Source organism: Colius striatus, chromosome 12, assembly GCF_028858725.1.
Source record: "Colius striatus isolate bColStr4 chromosome 12, bColStr4.1.hap1, whole genome shotgun sequence".
NCBI lineage: Eukaryota > Metazoa > Chordata > Aves > Coliiformes > Coliidae > Colius > Colius striatus.
The window spans coordinates 14,531,235-14,556,584 of record NC_084770.1 but is presented as its reverse complement, the minus strand read 5'-3'; the positions used below and the strand labels follow the sequence as shown (position 1 = coordinate 14,556,584).

General features: G+C 42.3%; 2 protein-coding genes across 2 annotated transcripts in view; one reads left to right on the top strand and one right to left on the bottom strand.

Annotated features, from left to right (window-relative positions):
* Positions 1-1,923, bottom strand: part of FARSB (phenylalanyl-tRNA synthetase subunit beta) — a 33,138-nt gene extending 31,215 nt beyond the window's left edge. The window contains exons 1-2 of the mRNA XM_062005631.1: positions 1,822-1,923; positions 710-765 (exon numbers count right to left, since the gene is read on the bottom strand). Coding sequence (XP_061861615.1) covers positions 710-765; positions 1,822-1,879 — 114 coding nt within the window. The 5' untranslated portion in view covers positions 1,880-1,923. The remainder of the gene's footprint in view (positions 1-709; positions 766-1,821) is intronic.
* Positions 1,924-2,867: 944 nt separating this feature from the next.
* Positions 2,868-23,563, top strand: MOGAT1 (monoacylglycerol O-acyltransferase 1). The gene is made up of 6 exons (XM_010197358.2): positions 2,868-3,044; positions 12,075-12,253; positions 12,669-12,870; positions 15,351-15,525; positions 18,917-19,116; positions 22,202-23,563. The coding sequence occupies exons 1-6, from the start codon at positions 2,951-2,953 to the stop codon at positions 22,354-22,356; spliced, it is 1,005 nt and encodes a 334-aa protein (XP_010195660.1). The 5' UTR covers positions 2,868-2,950; the 3' UTR covers positions 22,357-23,563.
* Positions 23,564-25,350: the final 1,787 nt, after the last annotated feature.

Genomic DNA, 25,350 nt, shown 5'->3' with positions numbered 1-25,350 from the left:
CAGGTCTCCTTGAACAAGATTTACATGGATACAATTAACAAGTCTATCCAATTCTTGCAAGTACAGAATCTAAATCAAAACTTTAAATATGAATTAGCTACAATTTAAGTATTTGGCCTGGACATTGTTACCTTTAGTGGGTATTGCACAGAAGAATACCCACGCCACAAAGCCAAACAGATCTCATAGAATATGTTTGATGTGGGGTCTGTGGACAGATTTATGTTGCTAAATAATAGGAGGCCAGAGACTAAAGACCAAATGACACAGACTGCTGACTTCCCTAAGTACAACAATATGCCACCTTGGGGTCTCTTGCTTCCAAGACAACAGTTTTTATACATTTTGTTTTGTTTTTTTCTCCAGATTGAAAACACCTCTCTCTGTTAAAACAGTATTTTATAACAAGAACCTATAGGTCTGTTACATATTCTGCCCTTTGGTATGTAAATATATGAGGATGTTTCTGGATGAAAAGCCTGCTGCAGTACTGCTGAAAGACTGTATAGGTCATGAGAACCTTCAAGCCTCATCCACATTGCTTTTTGAGGACACCTGGGTGTGGTGTCCCCCAAACCTTGCCTAGACATTTTCTTGGTATGTGCTGGAGGGCATTGGCTGGTACTGTAGCAGGGAATATGCTGGGAATAACGTAGTATAAATGGTTACCAAGTGTAAATGCTGTCAGTACACTACAAAGGCTACTTACAATTTCATCAAGCTCCAAACCAAACTCAAAGCAAAGGTCATTAAATTCTTCATCGGCTGTGAAAAAATAAGTGAATTTTGATTAATAAAGACACCTCTATTTGTTTTGGTGTTTGTTTTGAATGTTTTAAAACAAGGTAACAAATGCTATTTTGAAAGAAAAAAATTGCTTATATTTGCAACTGAGTAGCAGTTTCTGCAGTACATATTGCATTGATTGTCATGTTACTGTTACAGGAAGGGCTTCTGAGCTTCAGTACCAGCTCCTCAGCCAAGTCTATCAGGGTAACTCTGACCTGAACAGATAACAAAGCAAGAAGAGAGTAACTGAGCAGCTTCTGCTAACAGCTACTTCTTTAATCAGTCATCTTGTTACACAGAAGTTGCATTGACAGCATTATGACATGTGCGTAGTACAGCCTGATCTGAAAATGGAGATTTGTGTCTTAAGAGCTTCCCAGCTCCACTGTGGGCTAGATAAACTGCTGCATGTCCCTAAACTCTCCTTCAACCAAACAGTTCTGAAGTCACATCTCTACGGAGCCGAGGAAGGAGGACTGATTAAAACGACAGTAGTAATCGCTTGCTTTGCCAGCTCCCACCTCTTCCCTTCCTTTTTGATTTGAGCAGTTCCTAAAATACAGAGTGAAACTCCAAACTGAAACTGTGCATTGGAAATGTATGTTTCTGATTTTCCGAGTGATTTGAACTCAAACACCACGTATCTGGGCACAAGGGTGAAGAGTCCAAAGAAAATACACGGCTTTGACACGGTGTGGCCTTCTGCGGAGCAGGCGGCTGCGGACCAAGCACCGCTGAGACAAACACCACCGCTGATCTGAGGGTCAGCTCAGCACCATGCACGCAGGACATGCGACTAGCGAAGAGGTGGGACTGCCCCACTGCCACCGCCCGTCAAGGGTTTGTCCAGGCTGGGCCACGGTCGCCTCCTGACGTACAACCCGAGGATCTCCGGGACGCTCCGGCCGCCGCCTTCGCTGCCGGCCGGTACCCCGCGGGGGACAGGCACGGGCCGCCCCGACCAGCCGCCTGGGAGGTGGCGTGAGGCAAGCGGCGGCCCCGCGCAGCCCCAGGCCCTCCCGCGCCACTCACTGTAGCTCCGGCCCAGCGCCTGGAACAGCACGTCCCGCTTCACGCTGACAGTCGGCATGGCGGCACCCGGCCAGGCCGCCCGCACCGCGCCTGCGCCGCGGCTCGACAGGTCCCTACCGCCGCCAGGACCCCTCGGCGTCGCGCCTCCCGCCGAGTTGCCTGAAGGCCGCCCGCTTTTCCTCCGCCCCGCGCCCCCCGAGCCGCCCGGCGTGACAGTGCGGAGGGAGCCCGGCCAGGCGCCTCTGGAGTGGGTCCGCCCTTCTGCTACCCCCAGGGAGGAGGCGGGAAGCGCGGCGAGCACCGGCAGCGCGGCGGACAGCTACGGCGATGACAGCCTGGAGCCCCCGCGCGTGAGGCGGCGGGTGCGAGCGGCGGGGCGGGAGCTGCCAGGCGGGCAGCGGGTGCTGCGGGGCCGCGCTGTGGCAGCCCTGGGAGCGGCGGGATTGGCATACTGGATGCTTTTTCCGAACGGTTCCGAACGTCAGTGACGCGCCGGGCTCGGTGCCGGTGCTCGGTGGTTGAATGAGGACTGAAAGCGTTAAGCCTCGGCGCCGCAGCGTGTTTAAGCTGTTGGTGTAGTCCCGTCAGCTGACTGTAAGCGCCTTATGCGCCGGGACACGCCGCGGGATGAGGAGCGGGCAGGGATGGCGCCGGCCGCTCCGCGGAGCAGAAGTCACGGCCCGTTCCGGGCTCCTGTGCCGGAACGGTCTCCGCTGCACAACCCGAGTGCCCGGGCTTGAGGGTCGTAGCTCGCACTAATAAAGCGGTGGGCACCTTTGCCCCCGTTGCCTGCTGTCGTTTACTAGGAGAGGGGACAGGTGCGGCGCTTGGCGGCTGAGGGCCGGCATCATCCATGCCCGCGTTCCGAGCGGCCAGTCTCGCAGCCGAGCCCCTGCTCTGCCCGTCCCTCGGTGAGGGTCAGGCTCCGGCTCCCCGCGGTAGGGGCGGGGCGCGGGGGAGGAAGGTGCCGCCCCGTCCCCGCCTACTGGGGCCGCGCCAGGGCCCCGCTGCCGCGGCCGTGGGCAGCGCCGGCGGCGGGAGGGGGCGCGACCCGCGCTGCTGCCGCGGCTGCCGGCGGTGCGGCGGCCGGTGCGCCTGTCCTTCCCCGCGCTGCTCTCCCACCGTCAGCATGAAGGTCGAGTTTGCCCCTATCAACATCCCCTTAAGGAGGAGGATCCAGACAGTCGCCGTGCTACAGTGGATCTTCTCTTTCCTCCTGCTGGGTAACAGCCTCCCTTCTTCTTGCCCTTGCCCTAGAGAAAAGGGAAAGAATCGGCTTTTTCCTTAACCAGCGTCACCTGTAGACATCGGTCGGTGTCACCTTGCGGTTCCACGTGGGAGGAGAGGCAGCCGGGCTGCCAGCAACTCCCCGGCTGTCCTCGAGTGGGAAAGAGCATCGCAGTGGGCTCTCCCCGAGCTGACAAGACCCTCTTCTGGGCTTGGGCCTCCTGTTCCCCGAAATCTCTGGATGGCATTTTCTCTTTTTTGAGGGTTTTCTGTCTTCTATGGGTTCAAATGTGATCTTAAAAAGTTAGTGACCACTAGGTTTTTTAATTGAACTTTTTATTGGACATAAAGGCTGGTACATGGCTAGTGCTGTCTTCACTACCGATTTTGTAAAATAACTTTATATACTGTAGTTCAATAAAATTATCATTTAACCAGGTGATGAAAATTAGTGAGGATAGACAGTGAACTGCCTCAAATGCAGCCACTTCCATAAACTTATGCAAAATGTTCCTAACTATTTGACTTGGTAAACTTTTTCCGCAGATTTCTCTAAGTGAATTTTCTTAATATCTTGATAAATTCTGATCACTAAACACCTATTCACAGCAGCAAATCTTAATCATTAGTTAGCTTGAACTTGATAAAATGAGTCAGTTGTCAAGGTAAGCTAAGCCTTAGCTCTGGGGCCAGATCCTGTAATTTGCCTGTAATTTGGGATGCAGTTATTGAATAGTCTGTGTGGAACAAAACTCTTCTGAGGTACAGAGCAACCAACTACCTGTGTGTTACTGGAAGTGGTGGAACACTTTATGATCATCTATGCTTTAGGACTTAAAAGGAGGAAAGGAATGTGCACAATTGTTCCTTGTATATCTTGCAAATATGATATAATTCAGATGGTGGGCTGATGTCTTTCAGGTGAGGTGGGTTTTTTTTTAGTTAGGTTGTTAGCCTGGTCTTAAAGGTTTTGGATATGTGGGGAAAGCACATAGGGTGTAAAACACCCAGGTTTATCCTTAACACTTGGCTGTTTGTTACTTCTGAATTATATGTGGTTGGACTACAAACAGTTCATGTTTGTGGCTGTATTGTAAATAGCCTCTGCTGCTAATTTTCTGTTATTGAATTAGATCTTGGCATATACTATTATTCCAGTCTAATGATAATGCAGTAGAAGTTCAATGACAGTGGAAGGAAACAGTTTTTTGTCCTAGCTTGGTTGCTACCAGTGCTGCTGCAGAAAATCATGTCCTTCTCTGCTTACTAGAAGTAGCGCGCTGTGGAAAATCCACTCTTTCTGCAGTTTAGTGGGAGAAGTAGGCAGCTGTCTTCTGCAGCTGGTGCTGCCTGGGAATAAATGTCAAGGAAAATCAACAAAGACGCAGTGTTACGGCTGCTTATGTTGAATGTAGTGAGTGCACGTGGTCATGAAAAACTTCTGTTTGAAGAACGCTTGAATTTTGGTGGACAAATGAGTTCTAATATTAATCATTTGCTTGTACATTCGTGAGGGTGTTTATCTGTAGAGCTATCCAAGGTGACCTTTTAATTTTGTAGGCATACCCTTTCGGTCATAGGGCAGTCAGAGTCATCTGGCCAAAAAGTTTTACTTAGCTCCTGAAAAAAAAAGACGACTGAATCCTAAATGACTTAAAGAGGTAAAAAATGGGTTGGTTTCTGATATTCTGAGTTGCTATTGTATCTGGATTTTCCAGACTTCTTTTTTTTTGTCTGCTGAGCAGACAATATGGAGTCTGTAAGCTCTTGAATTCAAAAGTGATGCTTCCAAATTCCTCAGGGGATGCCCCAGTGCAAGTGAAATACTGTGTGAATTCATCACAGGATAGGTTGTAGGGGTAGATGACTGGTTGATACGTGGATGGAATTAGTTTATACCAAGAAAAATCTTCTTCAGATTCACTCTTTCTTATGTAAAAATATCTGCATGTGAAAATATGAAGAGATAATACCATATGATTCATATTATAGATACAAGGATTCTGAGTAGAGCAGTGAATATTTAGGCTACTGGCTTAGTTTCTAAAGTTGTCCACCTAGGTATGTGGAAAGGTGCCATAGCTTAATAAAATGGACTGATAGGATTTACAGGTAAAGTAAGATAACTGTGAAAACTAGTGCCCTGAAAGACAAAAGCTGAACCGGATAATACTATCTTTTAAATCTGGGAAAACACGATTTCACACACAGGATAAGCCCTCAGGGAAATGTGAATCTGTTGCAACTTGGAATTCATAATCTGACTTGGATAGAAGACTCTGAGGATCAAGCATCAGTTTTATCTTCCTGGCTGAGACCATTAAGAATAGCTGAACTTAGTATAAAAAGCACATTAAGTTGGTCTTTGCCCCTTGCTCTTCAGTCTCGCTTTGTCATAGTGTTGTGTGGTTTTCTGAGATTGGGGAACTAACAATTGGAAATGCACTTCTGCTTGTGTGACTAAAAGCTACTCAGGAGTTGATCTGAAATACGTACATGCAATAGACATTGAAGACTGAATCTTATCACCACCTATCACCAAAGAGCGAATTAGTCAATGAGAATTGCACAAACAAGAAACTTCTTCCTTGTACAGCTTTACTGCCTTGGTTTGAGTCTGCACTACAGATACGTTGCTTCTGCTGTAGAGCTTAGGCAGAATAAATGTGCTTCTGCCTCAGAAAAGCTGTACAGATGTGCACAGAATTTCATTACATACAAAAGTAACCTCTTTAAAATTCTGGGTGGAAGTTTCTGTGCCTCCCTGTTTCGCTGCAAGCTGCCAAAGTTCACCCTCAAACAGAAAAGACAAGTGTTCATTGTAGCTGTGATTCTTCTTTTCGTTATCCAAGGGCATGACACCAGAAGCAAAAATAAGTTCTGAAATACTATGAGCTGTATCTAAGAGCTGCTAGATTAGACAAGAGAAATGCCCATCTAACAGTCCCCCACCGTATGCCAGCTGAAACTGCCATGTGGTTTGCTATTTTATGCACTCTGAAGTGCAGCAGGCTGAAATAGTTCAGGTAAAGTTGCATGAAAAATTGTTTTAAAAGGGCTTCCTTCTTTTTGAGGAAGAGTGGTCTCAGTCTGGAGTCTCAAAAACTAAAGCTATGAGAATGGGAAAGGCTACAATGATGCTCTTTCTCGCTGTATTAAACAGAAATCCAAGACAGCTTCAGGTTGAAGCATAATTTCAATGTTAGTGTGTTGTTGCTGAAACAACAAATACACCAAGTCTTGCTATTTCAGAGTACCTGTTTTGGAAGAAAAAGCTGAAACAGACGATTTTGATTGATGTAATTACTCTTATTAGAGGTTCATAGGTGTGGCCAGGGATGACAGTCTCACGACGGGCCTGGCCCTCACTTAACCTTGTGCAGGACCAGCATCATGCCCTTCTTTGAAGCTGTGCGCTGATACCTACTTGTGGTCTCTCTGTGGCATTGTTCAGCCCAACCCCAGGTAGAAAGTCACTCAGAGAAATGAAATCTCAAGCCTGTAAGTGCTGCTGGGCTGAGCGAAGAGGTTACAGCACTCTATTTTTGTAGGTTTGAGAGTACATAGAGGCAAAATAATTTTTGCTTATCAGTGAGTGCAACGGGTGTTCCTGGTGTTTAGTATGAAATCTTTGGTTTTAAACTTGAACATGTTTTTCTTAAGAGCTTTGACTGAATTGATTTTACTGCAGCTAATAACATCCTTCTGTTAGGAAGAAGTGTAGGTTTTGGGGTTGCTGGTGAGCAGCAATGTACCATTGGTATGTAAGTGTGCTGCAGGGTGAGCTGTGTGCTTCAGTGTGCACACTGTGAGTAAGGTTCAGTTGGTATCAGGAGTTGATCAGTACCTAGACAGGAGGAAGATCAAAGGGTTCATTTAAAAGTAAAACAGTTTAAACAAAGACAAATCAATGGAGATTTTGTTTAAGTGAGATGCTTTACAGGTGCTTTAGCCTTTTGTTGTTCTTCTTCCCTAATGTATGCAAATCAAATTACAGCATTTTAGAGAAAATAAAGCTGGAAGGTGAATCGGTGAGCTGCTCTGCTCTCCTTCCAGCTCCTGGCATGTGATATGAAAAGAGATAGTGGAATTTGAGCACGTAGAAAATCAAAGGCAGGACTAGGTAACTGGGGTTGGTCCAGACAATGAGGTGGAAGTGAGAGAGTTTAACCCTATGACTAGGATACTGGGATTTTGTTTTGAGACAAGGTGGTGGTCGGGGAGAATGATGGCTCACTTTATAGGTCTAGCAATGGCCTAGCAGCAAGATTTTCTCCTTACCAGGGACCTAGGAAATGACTGTTGTGCATCTGCCCCAGTGTTTATTTGCAAAATACTTAATAATACAAAATCAGTACATAATAAAAGGTAAACTTCAATATCCATGAAGCCACAAAATAATATGCTAAAGGCATTGGTGTGTATTAAAGTACATCCTGTTCCTCTGTGATTAAACTTCTATGCATGTGGGTTGAAGTGTTCTGTTAATTGAAGGTGCCTGGAGACAGTCTTGTGTTGTGGATCTGGCTTCCCCAAAATAATAGAAACAGTGAAACGTTTGCCAGGGAGTAAGATATTACTGCTGGAATAATAAGTGACTTAAGTGTTGAGAAAGCAGGTGACAGTGTAATGTGCTAAAGCAAAAAATAGCCTTTTCCCCAAACATGCCATGGTGTTTTGTTATCTGGTACTGATTTAATTCATCAGCTTTAGCTGACTAAAATGGTCTCATCCTTCCTCAAAGCCTGTTTTTAAAAGCTCTCTTCTGAAACTAAGAAAACCCAGTTAAGCTCGATGAGCCTTTCCTAGCAAACTGGCTGGTATTGCTGCTTGTTTTTGTTGGTCTGGATTCACCTGTCCCGGAAGCTTATTGCAGGCCCATGGGCAGGAACTGATGTCTGAACACAGAGAATAACAGGATACTTAGTGATGCTTGACTGACTAGTATTTCTAGGAATGCTACCTGCATCTTAGGGAGGGAGTTTAACCACGTGTCCATGTGTATCTCAAGAATAAGAAGAGAAAAATGTGCTACATCAGGCCAGAGGCCCTGGCTAGGCAACCTGGGTGTGAACATAACTGAGAGTGATGTCTTAGGAGAAAAAAACAAGCAGGAACTGTATTGACTAAATTTGGCATATTGTCTCAGGTTTTGGTAATTAGTAACTCAGAGTGGTCTGGACACAGTAAATCCCCATCTACAAGTCAATAGTGCCTAATGCTCCCTATCTGAGATTTATCAGTATTTGCCAGTGGGAGGTCTGCTTGCTTGGAAACTAGAAGCAAATTCCAGAGTAAACAAGCCTTTAAACCAGACTCCAAAGCTTGGAATTTGAGGGTTTGTGTTTGTCCTAGTGTTGAAATACAGCTCTCTTGAGGTAGGAATGCTCAAATATGCTTGTGACTGGGGCTCCCAGTTGTGACTAATAATCTGACAGAGGACCTCCACTATGGGAGACTGATATAACTTGCTGACATTAAGCAAATGCTGCCCTCCTTACCACCTCAGTCCTGGAGATGACTATCAAATTCCTGTGGATTTCAATAATTTTCCAGTGCAGTTAGTTTAAACGTCCCAGTTTGGTTTTTGCTGAACAGTCTGTGTCTGCCATAGGTAAAAAGTGGCAAGTTCCTGTGCTTCTGGTGGAAAACCGTGAATTGGTAGAACTGTATTGCCTGCTGTGGTGACAGAATCACACGGACTAGTGAGCTCTAAACAGGAGAGTACTAACATTTTAATTCTATTTTTTAGAAAAGAGACTTTCTATGCTATGCAGAACAGCTCTCTGCAGAGGCATGAACTTGCTTACTGTTGCATGGGCAGGTCGCTTCCTTGTAGGCATTGCCTGTTGTCTCTCATCTTCCTGGACTGTTGGAGTCCATTTTCTGTATTTCTTATTTAATTTAAATTTCTATCCCTTTCTTTATAGTTTATAAATAATTGAGAAATCATTTCCAGAAACTAAAGCTGCTTTTTAATTATTTTCTTTGCATTTCTCCTCGTGGAAGGAGTCCCAAGCAGGGCAAAAAAAAATTAGTGCCAAAATCAACTTATATGTGGTACTTTGAGAGATAATAGAGAGGAGCAAATGTCTGTCAGGGATGAAAACATCGCTGTGCAATTATCCTTGTGTGTTCCCTCCAATATTTTGTCCCTCAGGTACCCAGCTTGAAAGCATTACTGCTCTGAAGACTAAAGGTGAGGAAAAAACTGTTCTATTTTAGATACATCAATGTGGCTGTTGAAGAATATGCTACGTTTCATTTTTATTCCACTGGGGACAGAGATAATGAGCTTTTCTCCTTGCTTTGTGTATTGATATGTATATGTACTCATAAAGCCCAGAAAAGTTCCCTATTAAAAATACCATCTCACCCTGTTTTCACTAGAAAGCCGGTGGGATAAAGGTGTCCTTTGTGGTTTACTCTGAAGGTCTCCAGCTCATTTAAGACATAGGAGCAGTTTGCTGAAGGCATGTGGGAGGCAACAGGAACTGTTGAGTTGTTGGGACCTGTCAGAGTTGTTGAGCGGTCTGGAGGTCTCGGTGCGAGCTGCTCTGCCTGGCTCTGTGAGATACTCTGGAGAGCCTGTAGTGCTGGTTGGGTTGAGATGAGCATCCTGGGCACCTAGGATACACCCGCACTGCCCAGACGTGGCCTGTGACCGCTCTGAAAGTATACTCCACAGGCTTTGCTTCCAGTGGACAATCCTTAGATTTGGTGGCTCTCACAGTAGATAGATATTGTTGAAACATTTTTGACTTCTTAGTAGCTGTAAATGCATTTCCTGAGATGACCTGTATTTTCCCACCCTATGTGCTGGTATCCTACTTCCTATCTCTGTGATATTTAACTATTTTATGAAGTTGGTGCCCACAGCTGCAAACTTAGAGCCTACTTAATAAGCAAAGTTCCAACAGCCTTGGGCAGGATGGCTGTCAGTGCTGCTAGCTAACACTATATATAATATTTTTCATCCAGTTCCTGCAGCTGATCATCCATATGTTTTAAATGGGGAAATGGGGGAAAGGTGATGTAAAGTTTCATCAGCGTTGACTGGCAAAATGGATGTTGAGTCCCATGGCAGATTTTTTTTTCTCTTAATCAGTTGTTTTCCTTCCTTTTTTTCTCTGCTGTTCCAATATACCACAGAGATATATTCAAAGCTTTAATTCAGGTTCAAGCAAAAAAAAATATGCTTGCAGCATACATTGGAAATACATCTAAGGAGGCAATCATGCAGTAAAGTACTGAATTTGAAGTTATTCACCTTTTGCCTGGAAGCTGTTGATGAACTTAGGTAAAGCGTTTGCCATTTGTTTACTCACTATCTTCTCTGAAGGAGAAAACACTGTTTTTGTGTTTATAGGCTTGTTGGGTTTGAGTCATCAGTGTTTAACTCATCTTGTGGTAAAAGGAATTTGCTTTGCATGTCTTGTTGCAAATGTGGTAATAAATCATCTTTGTCTTATGAGATGCTGAACATCCCTTAGGAAGTGCTGACAGCATACTTCTCTACCCATACCTTATATGCATGCTAGAACGTGTTCTAGCTATAAAGCCAAGCAGTGAACTTGTTGACCTTGTGTATGCTTGTCTGCTTAGTATTAAGTATTGCTATCTGGTACTTACTGCTGCTGATTTAATTAGCTCTCTCAGTTAGGATGCTTTGATCCAAAGCACCTTTTAACCATTTGGTTAGGAAACTGATAGTAAAAGCCACGTGATTCTGCACTGAGACAAAAGTCCTTCTGAAAGGAAGGGTAGGAGATAGAAATGTGGGCACCATTTTTAGTATAACAACTTACTGATTCATGGCAATTACAAAAAACCTTCATACTTACTCAAACTTAGCCCATGAACCTCGTCATCCTGTCCAGATTAACATTCCTAGAAATTTTTATAGTTTCAGGATCTCTTCTTCAAAAAACAGGTAAAGATTTTTCCTCAAGATATTTTTGTGCCCTTTTTTGAACTGTTGCTGGTGTGGGATTCCCAGTGGCTTCTCCCTCCAGAGCAGAGGAATTGAGTATCCTCTTTCACCTATTGGTACTTGTCCTGCGTTAATTATGTTCCTTGGAACTCGTTGCAGCTTTTGGGAATTTTCCCCATTGACTTTGGAGGTCTGTGAGCCTCAGTTATCTGTGGTGTTTTTCTAGAGCTCTTACTGAGGTGCTTCTCTCTGCAAGACCAAGGTTGCCTGTTCAAGCGGAAGCAATGAGCTTCTGTACTGGTAGTACTGAAGAATGGAGTAACCTTCAAAAGAGTAGATTTGATCCTACTTCTGGTTTTGTTTATGGTTGTTCTTGTCTCTCTTCCTCAAAGCAAATGCAATTCCTTATTTTTCTGTTCACTCCCTGCCAGAAATGGGAGAGTTGATCCCTTTCTTTCCTACTCAATCTGAGCAGCAGTAGTTCTGTGTTACCCCGTGGCAATATATCCATTTCTACTCTGAAGATGCAGTCAAACTAGGCACAAAGGCAAGTTGCCAGAAGTTCAGAACAAATTATTTAAGTATTTTATGAAAAAGTATTCAGATTGGAGGGAACACAAGAGTGCCCGTAGGCCAAGTTAAGCCCTGAATTTCAGCAGCCTGAAACCTGCTTGGTACAGGGAATCCGTGGTGACTTTTCAACGCTCAGGTAATCTCTATGCTGAATGAAGCTGATCTTAACTACGATGAGTGGTTGGTCCACCTGTTTATTCCAAAGTTTTCAGTTCTGGTAATATTTACATTGTGTAAGCCAAATGATTGCCTGATGTACTTTGTTATTTTTTTACTCCACTCATGTATTTAGCTCAATATTTTTTCCTGGTGTAACTCCTTTTAGGACGTTACAGGATATTGCCCTCGTGAAAACCAGTTGTGGGACACACAAAGTACTACAGCGGACACACAATGTGGAATAAGCTGACTTCAGTTGGGTGGCATCTATAATAAAAATATCAGGGGTTGGAATTCAAAGTCTTAAAAGGAGACGGGCGTGATTAATACTTGCTATGGCTTCCTTTTTTGTCTCTTGTAGCAGAGTTTTGCTGGGGATTCTTTGTGATCCTGATCCTGGGCAACTTCTGGTTCCTTGCTGTTCTGTACCTGCTGTGGCTCTACTTTGACTGGGAAACGCCATGCACAGGAGGCAGACGGTCCCAGTGGGTCAGAAGCTGGACTGTTTGGAAGCACTTTAGGGAATACTTTCCCATTCACGTGAGTAAAAGGAAAAGAGACAGCTTGCATAGCTATGAACATAGACAAACATCTCAGAGTCATCTTTCGTAAAATGCTGGTATGGAGTCCAGGGTGAACCTAATTTCTTTTTAAAACATGGGAAGTCTTGAGATTTAGTGACAGAAAGGGTTGAGGATGATTTTCTGCTTGGACTGTTGGGTCACAAGATTGTGCCGCAGCACAGTAAATTCTAGACATGGTATCTTGAGAGACATCTATTTAAACTTTGTTCAGCTGTAAAATGGGACAGTACTTCAGAGTGTTCAGAAGGAAATTAATTGTCATTGATTCTGTGTCCTGTCAATGTACAACCTTCATACTTGTTGCTTTTGAGAATCCTTCTGAGGTAAGTTATAATATTTACATTATGTCTTTCACTGTCTCTGTTTTTCAGCTTGTAAAAACTTCAGATTTGAGCCCAAAACACAACTACTTACTTGGCTTTCACCCTCATGGGGTCCTTGTAGCTGGAGCCTTTGGAAACTTTTGCACTGGTACAGGTTTCAAAAACTTATTTCCTGGGCTAACCCCATATCTTCATATCATGCCCATGTGGTTTGGCTGTCCCTTCTTCAGAGAATACATCATGAGTGCTGGTAGGTAAAAGCAGAATGTTTCAGATGTTGCTTTGTATTATAACTTCACTTTGTAGAGTCTACTCCTGTACCTATAAATGGTAAGTAATTTCACTTAGCAGAATCAGCATTGGTGCTAAATTAAACTTCTCTTTTATGATGAACAGTTGTTGCAAAACAATTGTAAAGGTTTTATTAATTGTTTTGTTAGACTCTATCATTGAGCTGCTTTTTTCTTTCTGAAAAAAAATTGCTGTTTTTCCCTTGAACTATGAGATGGTAGTACGGAGTTTTAGGTGCTTACAAGAAGAGAAGGGCAGATGAATTTATAGCATTATTTAGTCGTTGTGTAGACACTTGTAAAATAAATTGAGGATAGTGTCTTACCTGAAAGGCTATTCATTACAAAATAGCTTCTTAGTTGGAAGTTAATTACCTGCTTCTGAGGTCCATGTCTGTGTGGAGATGTAAACTGTAAAGACAGGAACCTTTTTTCTTTGTTCTAAACAATGGTTGTCATAAAGTGATGATATTACTGGTGCTGCAGTAATAAAAGATAAAAATAACAAGCAGAGCTTCGGGAACATAAGAATATGTAATGAAATCAGGCCTAATGTTCCCCTACAGTGGTTTAATACAGGAGTTATTTTACTTAAATCCATTTACTAGAGCATTTGAGTAAGCAGAGTTTCGTATACAAGGCTAAATTTGGGAGACAGACATCGAGCCCTTATTCCTGACTGCAACACAGTGCTATAATTTCAGATAAGCTATGCAATTGTTCCATTTGTAGAAACATGCCTAGGGTGGTGTTCAGATTCATATCAGAATTGCATATTCATATATGCTTCAACATACCAGAGAATGCCCTTCCACACAAATGTTATTTCTGAGAGGATTCTTTCAGCTTTGTGAAGTTAAGGGATTGGCAGTGGAGGAAGATGACAATTTTAAATGTTGCCGAACCTGCAAGTCAGCTTTACATGTTTTTGACATCTTGACCCATAGGAGTAAATATTTACCTGATAGATGTGAAATATCTTGAGTAAAAAGCATGCTAAAGAATTGTCAGCATTATAGCTCATTTTTCACAGGTAGGTAGCTGATAAACCAGAGGAGACCTTTGGTATAATACAGGTTACCAGTCAAATGACAAAATGTTTGCACAACTTTCATGTACTGCAGGCCATGCTCCTTCATCTTCCAGCCTCTTGTAGCTGTCTCTGAAGCCTTTGAGGCTGCAAACACTGAGATGCTGTGTGAGTGAATGGGAGCAGTGCCCTGCACACAGGCTGATATTTCTGCTTCAGCAGGGAGATGAAACTGTCCTGGGAAAGTCAGTGGCTCCTGCATTCTCCTCCAGAGAAGATGCATGCTGATGGGTGAATGAGCATACTCAAAGTACTAGCAAGTCTCAGGCCAGTTGCATTTTTTAAGAGTAATAGTGACTGTGAAGACATATGTGGCAAATGGAAGTAGCTTTTTAGTGTGGTCTGAACTTGTCCAGCATCAAGCTATTTCTCTTTGTGATCAGCTCTTAAAACTGCATCACAATAATCTTGCTTTTAGAACCCCCCCAAAAAACCCCAACCAAACCCAACAAACCAACCCACCACCACCACAAATTAGGCTTGATCTCTAGATTGTGATTTGGACTATGTTAATTCAACACAATGTAACTAAATGTGGCTTCTGGGTAAACGGTACCACTATGAGCCTTGGAAGTAAAACTTAGGTCACAAAGGAGTCAGGGTCAGATGCATAGCTGTTAGAAAGGGGATTTTCCAAAGTGTCAAGTTCAGAGCAAGGTCTGAGTTGACATTACAGGCTTGTACAACAGCATGCCTTTGATTAGAAGGATTAGGAGTACCAGGAGAACCTTCATATGTTCTGCTATTTTAGCTTAGGTAGACTGATGAGTCCCAAGTCCTGGTTATCAGAGAATGTGTTGATGCAGTCATTTCGAATGGTGCAAGTGAGTCTTTTCCAATTCTTCTGATGCTGTCATGCCATTGTGTTAGGTGGAGCTGATGCTTTAGAGTTCTGAAAAGGACAAATGGGATCAGCTTGGCACTGTAGATCCATGTGTGAGTTCACAAGTCCTGTCTTCATTCTGTTAAACCCTCTGTGCCCGTGTTTATATGCACCTGCTGAATGGCTTTAGCTGCTGCCTCTCAACAGCATCTGCTGCCGTTAAACTTTTCTGTTCTTGGGCACAGAATCTCTCTGAAGAGGCATTAAATTTGCAGAAGAGCACACTGTTCCTTGAAGATATCAAAACTCCTGTAATAGGCAACAACATTTAGCTAAACATTGTGAAATCAAAGACCTTACCTAAGACTAAATCTGTTTCAGTGAGGAGGGTGAACCCAAGTCTTTGAACCCTGTCCTATCTTGTAATCGTTCGGAAACATAATTACAAATTTAAAAGTATTACTTAAATTCCACTGTACTTGTACATGACGATCCAGTGGTCACTCTTAAAATGTTTGCTCTTGAAGGAATGGTGTCTGCATCCAAGGAGAGTGTCTCATATGTGCTGAATAACAAGGGAGGCGGCCACGCATCCATCATTGTGATCGGAGGAGCAGAGGAATCTCTGAATGCACATCCTGGAAGTTTAACTTTGACCATCCTCAAGAGGAAGGGCTTTATTAAAATGGCCTTGAAACATGGGTAGGTTTCCCATCTGGGCTGCTGCAGTAAACATGGTTTGAATATAGATTGATTCTTAAATATAGTTCAGATGAAATATAATAAACTTCTAGAGCTAGAATTTGAAAGAGTTACTTGTCTAAGAATGTGCAGATGTCTGGCACAGGAGCCAGTCTGTCTACCTAGAACCAATCAGAGGCTGTTGAAAACTCCCTTGGACTTTCGTAATTTATAAGCAGTAGGTGTTATTACCATATCTTAAGAAGAATTATGAAACAATATTAGTAAACTTGGGCTGTTACTGCTGAATGGAGCAGACATTCTATTTTCTGTTCTGTAAATTGAAGTGATATTAAGGTAGATTTTTTTTTTTATTATTATTTTAAGCAAAAAAAAAAAGAGAAGGCTAAGCTCTGTTTTATTTAATCACTGAAAATTGTGGTCTAGGAATATTTGTTTCACCTTTATTCTGAAGTCTTTCTTTTGAAGGTTACTATTTGCAAAAGTAAGTTTCTGGGAATTTTTGATGAAAATCTCATTAAAAACTAGCTGAATTTTTACTCTCATTGTGTAATTAATCAGAGATGGTATTAATATCTTTTCAGTGATTTACACAGTATAAGCTGCTGTGTTTATGTGAACTGATCCAGATATCTTGTATCCTAGAAATATTGGAACCAATGACTTGTTTTTGCTAAGTTTTCTGAACAGGTCTCAGGATTATGAATTGACATGCAAAGCAACGAGGAATAAAAAATTAGTCTTGAGAAATCTGTAACAGATTTTTAAGCTATTATATGGAAAATACATAGTGTCTGAGAAGAGCTCTCTGTTTCCACACAGGATGCCAAGGTCCATTTTTTCTAGAAACTGTTCTGTGTCAAAATTCCCAGAGGGTTTTATATACATATCACTAGGAGTCTCATAAAGGACCCGTTCTCCAGTATAAAGTAACATTTTAATTTAATTCATACCTAGAAACAATACTTGTGTATTTAAGTTAGGACTTTAGTGCCTAAATGAGTCTTTATTCAATTTCTGCTCAACTTTGGATTAATTCAGTGGGATCCTAAATACAGTCAGCATCTTTTATTTTTTTAGCCATGAAGCTTAGAAGAATATTTAGGTGCTCTTTTTTGGTTTTTTTCTTAAAGTAAATGTCTGATCTGTCAGATCACAAAGGTTGGTGTTTGTCTTTCATCTAAAGTCATTTGGATTGAGAAACTAGATTCGCCTCATGGCCTTGATTTCAAAAGCAACCCAAACATACAACCGGAAGATCAGGACACTTACAAAACACAGGAATGGCTGCTTCTTACCTTCTGAAGTCCTTTGTTTCAAGTGATGATTCCTCTCTTTCTTAGAGGCTTAGTTATCTAGAGCTCTCCTCTAGGGTAGTAAAGTCTGTTGCCACCTGAGTGACTTGGAACCTACGCCACACACATGGTCACCTTAACCAGCAGGCTACAGTCATTCTGAGCCTGAGCACTGACAAGAAAAACCGCTTTTACTTGAAGTATAGGAATCTTGTCTTCATTTCTGTACAGTAAGGCTGTGGGACAGTGCCTCTTAACAGTCAGAGCTTTTTCAGTACTGTGGGCAGTCTTGATCTCTTCTGGTTTTAACATTTTGTTTCTAACAATTAACAAAATGTGAAACAAGCTTCTAGCTAATGCAGAAATTAAAGGGCAAGGGAGGTTTGTATGATGTGGATAAGAAGAATCACCTGCCATCAGTGCCTGCACATGTTTCTAATGCTTGTGATCTCCAGCATCAAATACTAAGAGAGGAAGAGGCAATGCAGAGGCCTGTGTTCTCTGGCCCTGGCTCCAGTATTGCCAGCACAGAGAAGCTGTGGTTCCTCAGCTAGGAAGTCCTCAAATGTGGTTTGAATACGTCAACAAAAATCTTCACTTCTGCAAAGACATTTTGGTTCAAGGTAGTACAGATATCTGGTATGAAGTGAAGAAATCCTAAAGATAAGAAACAAATAATGAATCAGCTGACTTATCATTAGTTTCACAATTTTAAGTTACTTATTTCTCTCTGTCAACCTCCTACATAGCATCTTGCAAAAGCCTTCACCAGGTTAAAACAAATCCCACAGTGTCAGGGTTCTGTTGCACCACAACATGTTCCTGTTTGTCTTAGTGTTGTAGTATAAAGTGGGGTATTTACACAACCACAGTATGTAAGCAGGCTTTCTGATATTTCCTTTATAGGTATTTCCTTTGAGATATGCTCTATTTAAGGACCTTTGAGCTGACACAAGTCAGAATAGTGAGTGTAAATGATGGTCTTTGAGGGTCCTCAGGCTTGAGAAGCTGTAGAAGCAGTTATTTTTTTTCCAAACAGGTGGGTTTTCATTGTCCACAGTACTTTCCAGCCAGCCATGTCCTCAATGCATCCTCCTCAGGCTTTCAGAGCTCTGCAATAATTCATCCTGACAATATTATAGCAATGTTGCTATTTTAGAGTGAGGTTTTTCTCAAAGTTAGTCTGGGCTGAATGGAGGTAAGATATAGAAGCTAAGACTTAAGCAAGTAAAACATCTCTGTATCCTTCAGAGACTGCTGAAGATAACTCTTCTTTTTTCTTTAAACTCTGTAGAGTATTGTTTAATGAAACTAAGCACTAATGAAAAAGCACATTGCAGTCAAGGTTTTAAATACAGCAATGTTTTTGCCTGTTGGAGATGACTGCACTGATTCCATTCGCCTGCATAGTTCGTCCAGAAGCTAATGAGTGCCCTTCCCCCCAAGCCAATTCATGAACTGAATGAGAATTCATTAGGCTGAGCAGGAGCCAAAGTGAGATAGTGTAACTTCTGTGGGTAAGATTTGACCTCTGGTAATAATGGACTAAGGCTGGTGTCTTTGAAGAAGTCTGGAGGAAGCAGGATTTCACTGTGCATTGACCAGCAGAGGGATTTGGCATTGCACTCCTGGCTGGAACGGTGTCTGGTTTGTATCACAGTTTTTGTGCTGAAATCATTGCTCCGGTCAAAAGGCAGAGGAAGGCCAAGATCTGGTTTTGATGCCACCCAGCTGGAAGCATTACAAGGTTAGCAGTGAGGCTTCTTTTCTTGCCAAGGGAGAAAATGCAGTGGGACAAGGGCGGACTTGCTGAAAGTGTGGTGGATAAGATTGTAATCGTACTTATGATATATACAATTAGTCACTTTTGTGATCATAAACACTCTTAAAAAGTTATGACAGGTAGCAACCAGTTAAATACTGCCCAAAAGCTAGTTAAATGATAACTACTTATTTTTTTAAACCCAAAACCTCCAAAGCAGCCTAGAGCTGCTGAAGCTTTCTGTGCCAGTTATTGTGAACTGTTTCCACACTGCTGATGTGACCTGCAGTGCAAATACTGATGTGGGATTCTCAGTGTTTTCATTGTTTTACAGGGCTCATCTGGTTCCAGTGTTTTCCTTCGGTGAAAATGAACTGTTTAAGCAAGTTGCAAACCCTAAAGGTTCATGGCTCAGAAATCTACAGGAGAAGTTGCAGAAGATAATGGGCTTTGCTTTACCGCTATTTCATGCTAGAGGAGTGTTTCAGTACAGTTTTGGCATTATACCTTACAGGCAACCTATTCACACTGTTGGTAAGTTCCCTCTGTCTTTTCTACAGCTTTTGCAAATGTTTAAAAATGTATAACTGTGCTACTAATAACTGTTTAAGTTTATAAATCTGTTGTAACAGAAGGAATTGATTGTGTGTCTAAAGCAAGTATTTGTTTAAAAGAAAGATGTTTTTTTACTTCATTCCCATCCTTTCTTAATTAAAAGAGGAAATTCTTTTCTCCCTTTCTATCCCAGACCAAATCTTATTCTTCATTTGCAGTTATTCACAGGCTTCCTCAGCAGTCTTTCAGGAAGCCCAAGGGGTTGTCCAGTCTGTAGCACAGGGCTGCCACAGCTCTGCAGCTGTTGCTGCAGATTCTGGATGTTGCCATTATTCTGTAAGATGTCCAGCACCTTCATTTCTGAGCCACCTTCATTTCATAACCACTGCAGTGGTGCTCCAGAGCAAGGCTTCTGGAAGCAGCTGGTGCAGTCCTGACCTGGTGCTCATGGGGACAGGGGAGAGATGGAGGAGAGGGCCTTTATGGCAGCTTTGACACAGCTTGTTTGTGAGAGGTTTTATTTCTCTTTTTTTTTTTTTTCTCTTGTGGAAAGATCCATTCATGTTGAATTGAGAGCATGCCATGTTAACAGGAAGTTTGGAAGTGAAGTTTTTCTCCCTCATTCCTGGTCGTCTACTGTCACTTCAGTGTAGAACTGAAGGGATAGTAGAACTTTTAAGACACTTTAGAAGACAGTGTAGAACTTTTGATTCTTATTGACTTTAACTAGTGCTATTGACAACCACACCTTTAAAAATGTGGTGGGCATCATGAGAAGCAAATATCTGTCTGTCTCTGTGTTTTGCATAAATCATTTTTAGACAGGTTCTGAGCTGAGAGAACTAATAAAGCCTATTTCTACAGAAAAGGGAATCAAGCTTTTCTGGTATTCCATAAGGGACATTTAAAAAGGTAGTCCCTGTGATGAAGGAATTATTTGATTCTAGTATGGATCAAATAAAAATGTTTAAGACAAAAATGTGTATTAAATTTCATGCAGCTCTGTATCTTCTTAGTGCATATAGTAAAATGTTTTAGAAAATATTTAACTTGTAAAGCACAGGCAGGCTAAAAATGTCTCATGTTTTAAAGCTAAAAAAACTTCCAAGCCTTCTCATGAGAGCAAAGTATTTTCTGCAGTTTTTCCTTGAGCTGATGACATTGAGACTGATCTGGTCCTTAAAACATCTCTTACTTTGAGGCAAATCTTCATCCTTGTAATATTTACTGCAAGGACAGAGGTGGTCCATGGCGTAGGAGTGCTTCAAATTAGCAAGACCAGAGTCTTGCAACAGAATTTGTTGTAAGATCTCAGGAAATCCCTTACCTTTAGTATGTCTATTTCGTCACGTTTGAAAACTGTCACCATGCCCCTGCATTCTCGGAGGGGGCGTTGGTGTGGCCCAACGTGGCTCTGAGAGTGTCTCAGCTCCAGTAAGGTGTGGCGACGGCGTGCTGAGCTCCACCCGAGCTGGTTACCTGTGTTGACAACCTGACCAGGGATCGGGGTGTCTCCTTCTGGTTCAGAAACCATGGGTTCTAAAACAAGGAGATTCAATTCAGTAGAGTCAAAGTCCCTGATAGCTGAGTGTTTTGGGCTTGGCAGATGAGGTACTTTCGTTTTTCCTGGAAGTTGTTACTTCTTTTCAGAAATAGAGTCAACTCCAAAACATCAAATTAAGCAGGTCACTTAAGGCTACACTGAAAATTAGAGATCACAGAATCACAGAATGGTAGGGGTTAGAAGGGACCTTTAGAGATCATCTAGTCTGACCCCTCTGCTAAAGCAGGTCCACTTAGATCAGCACTTGAAGATGAATGTAGTTTCCAGTTCCACAAGAAACTTTGACTCTTAGGAGAAAAGACTGCTGCAGAAGGGCTTGGAGGTTGTTTGGTGTCTCGTGCTTCTGGAAATCCAGAGTTGAGTATATATTGATTTCACATCCCCTAAGGTGTTGCTCAATCCAGGGCTGGGTTCCTACCTTTAAAGTTTGAATTTGAGCACCACATAGGGCCTGGGAGCTCTTGGCAGCCAAAGCTGCAGCAGGAACTTGCAGAATCAGCCCCTTTGTGGTTCTGGTTAGACTTTGCTTCCCTTTAGTCAACACCATCCAATTTGAAGTGGCAACATCTGTTGAAAGGGATTTTCAGATGCCTTTTTAAAATGTCCTGGAGGGTGCTTTTAATCCTCTGCTTTTCTACAGGCTTCCTCTGTAATCTTGGACAGTGCTATTAAGTTCTCAGTGCCTCCAGTGCAAGAACAGCTGTCAAAATCTGTAGTGATTGAACAACACAAGGAAGACTGAGACCATGAGAAGCTTCTCTTAGCATATTGCAGGCTTTTTTTAGCTGCAGTTTTGGGAAGGAGGCAGCTGCTCCTTGGATTTCTGTGGAATTACCTCCCATGTTTCCCTTGCTCTTGCTCCAACACTGCAGGTATCAGGCTTTGTTCAGTGCCTGCCTGGAGATATTTAGGTTGGGATTATATTTGTGGGCAATGGATGGTTCAGAGATACCTTACAGGATCTCAGGGTGTTATGTGCCACCTCTTCCTAGGCTGAGGTGGCCAACAACATTTCTGGCACTGCTGCAGCGATGCCCATTCTAAATAAACGGGAAGATACCTTCATGGTTGAGGGCAACACTGACCTCTTAGGCATGTCCCTCACAGTGAATACCTTTAGTATTCAGATCAGAAAAGACAATGAGAAGGTACTTTTTGTTTTGAACTTGTGGAATACTACCCCAATGGCAAAGTAGCACAGAGCCCATGGGACTGCTCCTTCAAGATAGAGTTTAACCTCATTCTTATTTGCTTTTTTGTTTGCTGCCAAAATGAAGTGATGAGGGTTTCAAATTAGTTTTATCTGAACTTCTATTTGAGCAAAAGGAAGGAACCAGACCCAAGGCTCAGGTTTGTGAAATGCAGGATCAGGCCTGAAGGCAAAAGAATTGATTCTGCCACTTCACTGGGAGCTGCAGTGGAGCTGTTACAGGAGGGAAACCATTTTACTTAAACAGAGATATCAATAAAGCTAATGCTGCTGTTGTGTTTGATTTGCAGTGGGAAGCCCCATTCCTGTAAAACAGAAGTTGAACCCCACCTCTGAAGAGATTGAACAGCTACACGCATTGTATCTACAGAAACTAAGGAAATTATTTGAAGAGCATAAAAAAGATTATGGGATACCTGAGCATAAATCTCTTATATTTGAGTAGCAAGTGACAATTTGTAATTCCAAATCTCACGGAAAGAAACAGTATGTACTGAAATATGTATTTCTTGCAATCTGTATTTTGCAATCTGTAATTATCCTTGTGTAAGGAATAATTTAAAGGAGGGATATATTAGATGATTTATTGATTTTTATCTTACTTGTGGGGGAAAAAATTTCTTAGGGTGTAAGCCAGTGCTGTTTTGAGTTGTCCTTTTAGGTTCTTCCATACCAGAAATGCAAGTGAGAGACTTCACACACAAGTTCTTACTGTTGTGGTGGGTAACCATAGCTTGCGCAGAGGCATGATCTCAGCATGAGATCATGAGCAGGAAAAGCATAAACCCAAGAAGTCTTTGACTTGCCAGCATGTGTCAAACATTGCATCACGTTGTTATCTGAATATCAGAAAACCCTGCTGCTCTTCTATAGAAGTGAAGGAATGTTTTCAACAGATGGCTATTCTAAGCCATTTATATGTGAATCCAAGAATAAATAAATAGGAGCTTTCTGCCCTGAATCAGATATTGGCAAAAGTGATCTGTCCAAGTTATGGAGCAGAACAAACCCTCTCTTAGGAGGTGAATAGTGCGTTCAGTTTTCTGTGTGCACATACATGCTGGGTGGTGGGATGCACTGAATGATGAGACTTTTTTGGACAAGCTGTACTTTGTATTGTCAGTTTGGAAGATGAAGCAGCTTTGTTTGGTAATTCCAGCCTCAGAGGAGATGGCAGGCACAGGACAGGAGAAGTGTATTAAGGAAGCTAGTGGGAGAATCATGTGAATTTTATGTCTTGTGCCTATTAAAAATGATCACATGCCGAACAACTCCACAAAAGGAAGGGGAGCCTGGTTCTAGTTCTGAAACTTCACCAAGGAAAGCAAACTAGAAACATGCCTTTTTCTTCTCCACTGATAGGTAGATGTAGGGAAGTATGTGGAAGGTTGTGGTGTAGTGTGACAGCTGTGCAGCTGTAATTGCCAAGGCAGCGTGAGCACAGCTGTAGGGTACAGCAGGTTAAGAGGATGCTTTGTATACAATCAGGTCTCTAAATTCTAGAGAAGGTTTATCTTAAGTGTGAATTTAAGAAAATAAAAGGAATCTTAGCCAAACTCTTTTTCAGTTAAGATGTCTGGGTCTTGGAGTTGATGGTGTGTGAAGAGAATTACAGTATATTATTGATTTTTTTATGAGAAAGCACTTGTATTTGTAAATGCTTTCTGTCTGCACATGCACTTTGCAGATCTGAAGTACTTGATTTACTTTAAATGGTTTTGGTGCCTGAATATTACAGGACATGCACATGCATAGGCTTATCAGGCAGCCTGGGGCATCTGCACTTGGGTCAGTTCCACACTGGGGTGCTCCAGGAGTAGCAGCACTGGCTTGATAAAGGCACTGGACACATTGTGTGCTGAAGTATCTGTAGAAGAAATGCATTTGGGACGTTGGGAAAAAAATTAAAACTCTGGAAAGAAAAGATCTTCGCAAGGTGAAGGTCTTTAAAGAAGAGTGCAAATACCTCAACTGCTACATGAACTCCTAATTAACCAAAGCCCTAAAGCTGAATAAATATTTGCCAGACAAAGCAGACGGATGTTGATCTGATGCGCTCCAAAAATCTCTCCTGCGACCAGTTGGTTTCATTAGGAGAGCTTGTTCCTTCTAGTGCCTCTCTGTCATTCAGATGTGACTGATACTGAGCCAGTCAATCCTGCTCTTGCTTTTTGGAAGATTACAGATGTCGTTCAGGGAGCCAGGGCTGGAATTTGTGATACCTAAAAAAGTGACCCTCTCTTCCCTGATAGACTGCTGTCAATGTGCCCACAATTCACCTCTACTTGAGCTTTCTTGGCACCATGTGTGCTTGCCTGCCCTCCCTTTATAGGCATGATGATCACTGTTTTCTCTCTGTCCATCTTTCCCTTGGTTAAGATCTCTTAAGGTTAAGATCTCTTAAGAACTACATGTGTATATAAAATATTGAGTGGTAGCTTATTGTTCAGTAGAAATAGGTTTTAGGAGCAGGACTTGAAAAGAGGGAGCACTGTGACCGTGCATGTTTAACAAGAGCTTAACATCAGGATTGTTTCAGCACTTGGAAGGGCATATCTCAAAGGAGGTCTAACACAGCAGGAGAGGTCTCTAGGGTCCTGAGAACTGTAGTAAGTGATAAGCCCTGAGCTGTCTTTTTTTTTTTTCTTAGCCAGCTGTGTGAAATTTCCTTTGCATTCGTGGGGGTTTTTTGCTGCCTGCCCTGATGAGTAGAACTGATTATTCATGAAAAAAGAATTTGGAGTCTGTCAGACTATTCTTTCCAAGATCACCTGCTCTAATGAGATATTTCCTCTCATTTTCAGTCCACTCCTTTCCCATTACTGTAATAATATAGAAGCTCAGGATGTAAATTTAAAAGCATTAGCCTTGGGTTGAGAATGGGAAATAACAATGGATTGCTGTAGATCAAATTAGCCAAAACTTATAGGAAATATGCAGATACTGATTTGGGGGCAATGTCTGGTCTAGAGGGTACCTTACAAGTAGGCTTACCTCTGAATTCCATGTGAAAATTACTGGTGGGCTCTGAATACCATCCATAACTGACACAGTTAGAACAAGCAGGGATTGTGTTACACTGACTACTGACATTTTCATTGCTTTGTAACACAGGAATATGGAGAAAATAAGAAAACAAGATCTCCAAGCTATTTAAATATAGGTTGCTGCTCAAGAACTGCAGCATAATCCTTTCAAATTACCTTTTATAAACAAATTGTCTAGCATACCTAGGACTACTTTAAAATAGAATACGAGTCTATATAACTAGTAAGCATGATGCCATCTGAAGTATCTACCTCTATGTTAGAGTGTGTTTTTGTAAAAGAGCCCTGAAATATTGATCTCAAAGGCCAGAGCCCTGGCAGGTGTAGAGCCCACAGACACCAGTCCTACCACTGCTGCAGCCATGGCAAGGCTTCCCCTCTTTGTTAAGGCA

Excerpts from the sequence above, each read along its gene's own strand:
- MOGAT1 (XM_010197358.2), top strand. The coding sequence starts at position 2,951 with ATGAAGGTCGAGTTTGCCCCTATCAACATCCCCTTAAGGAGGAGGATC. Across the intron at positions 12,871-15,350 it reads AGAATACATCATGAGTGCTG|GAATGGTGTCTGCATCCAAG; the intron begins GTAGGTAAAAGC and ends TTGCTCTTGAAG. Across the intron at positions 19,117-22,201 it reads GCAACCTATTCACACTGTTG|TGGGAAGCCCCATTCCTGTA; the intron begins GTAAGTTCCCTC and ends TTTGATTTGCAG.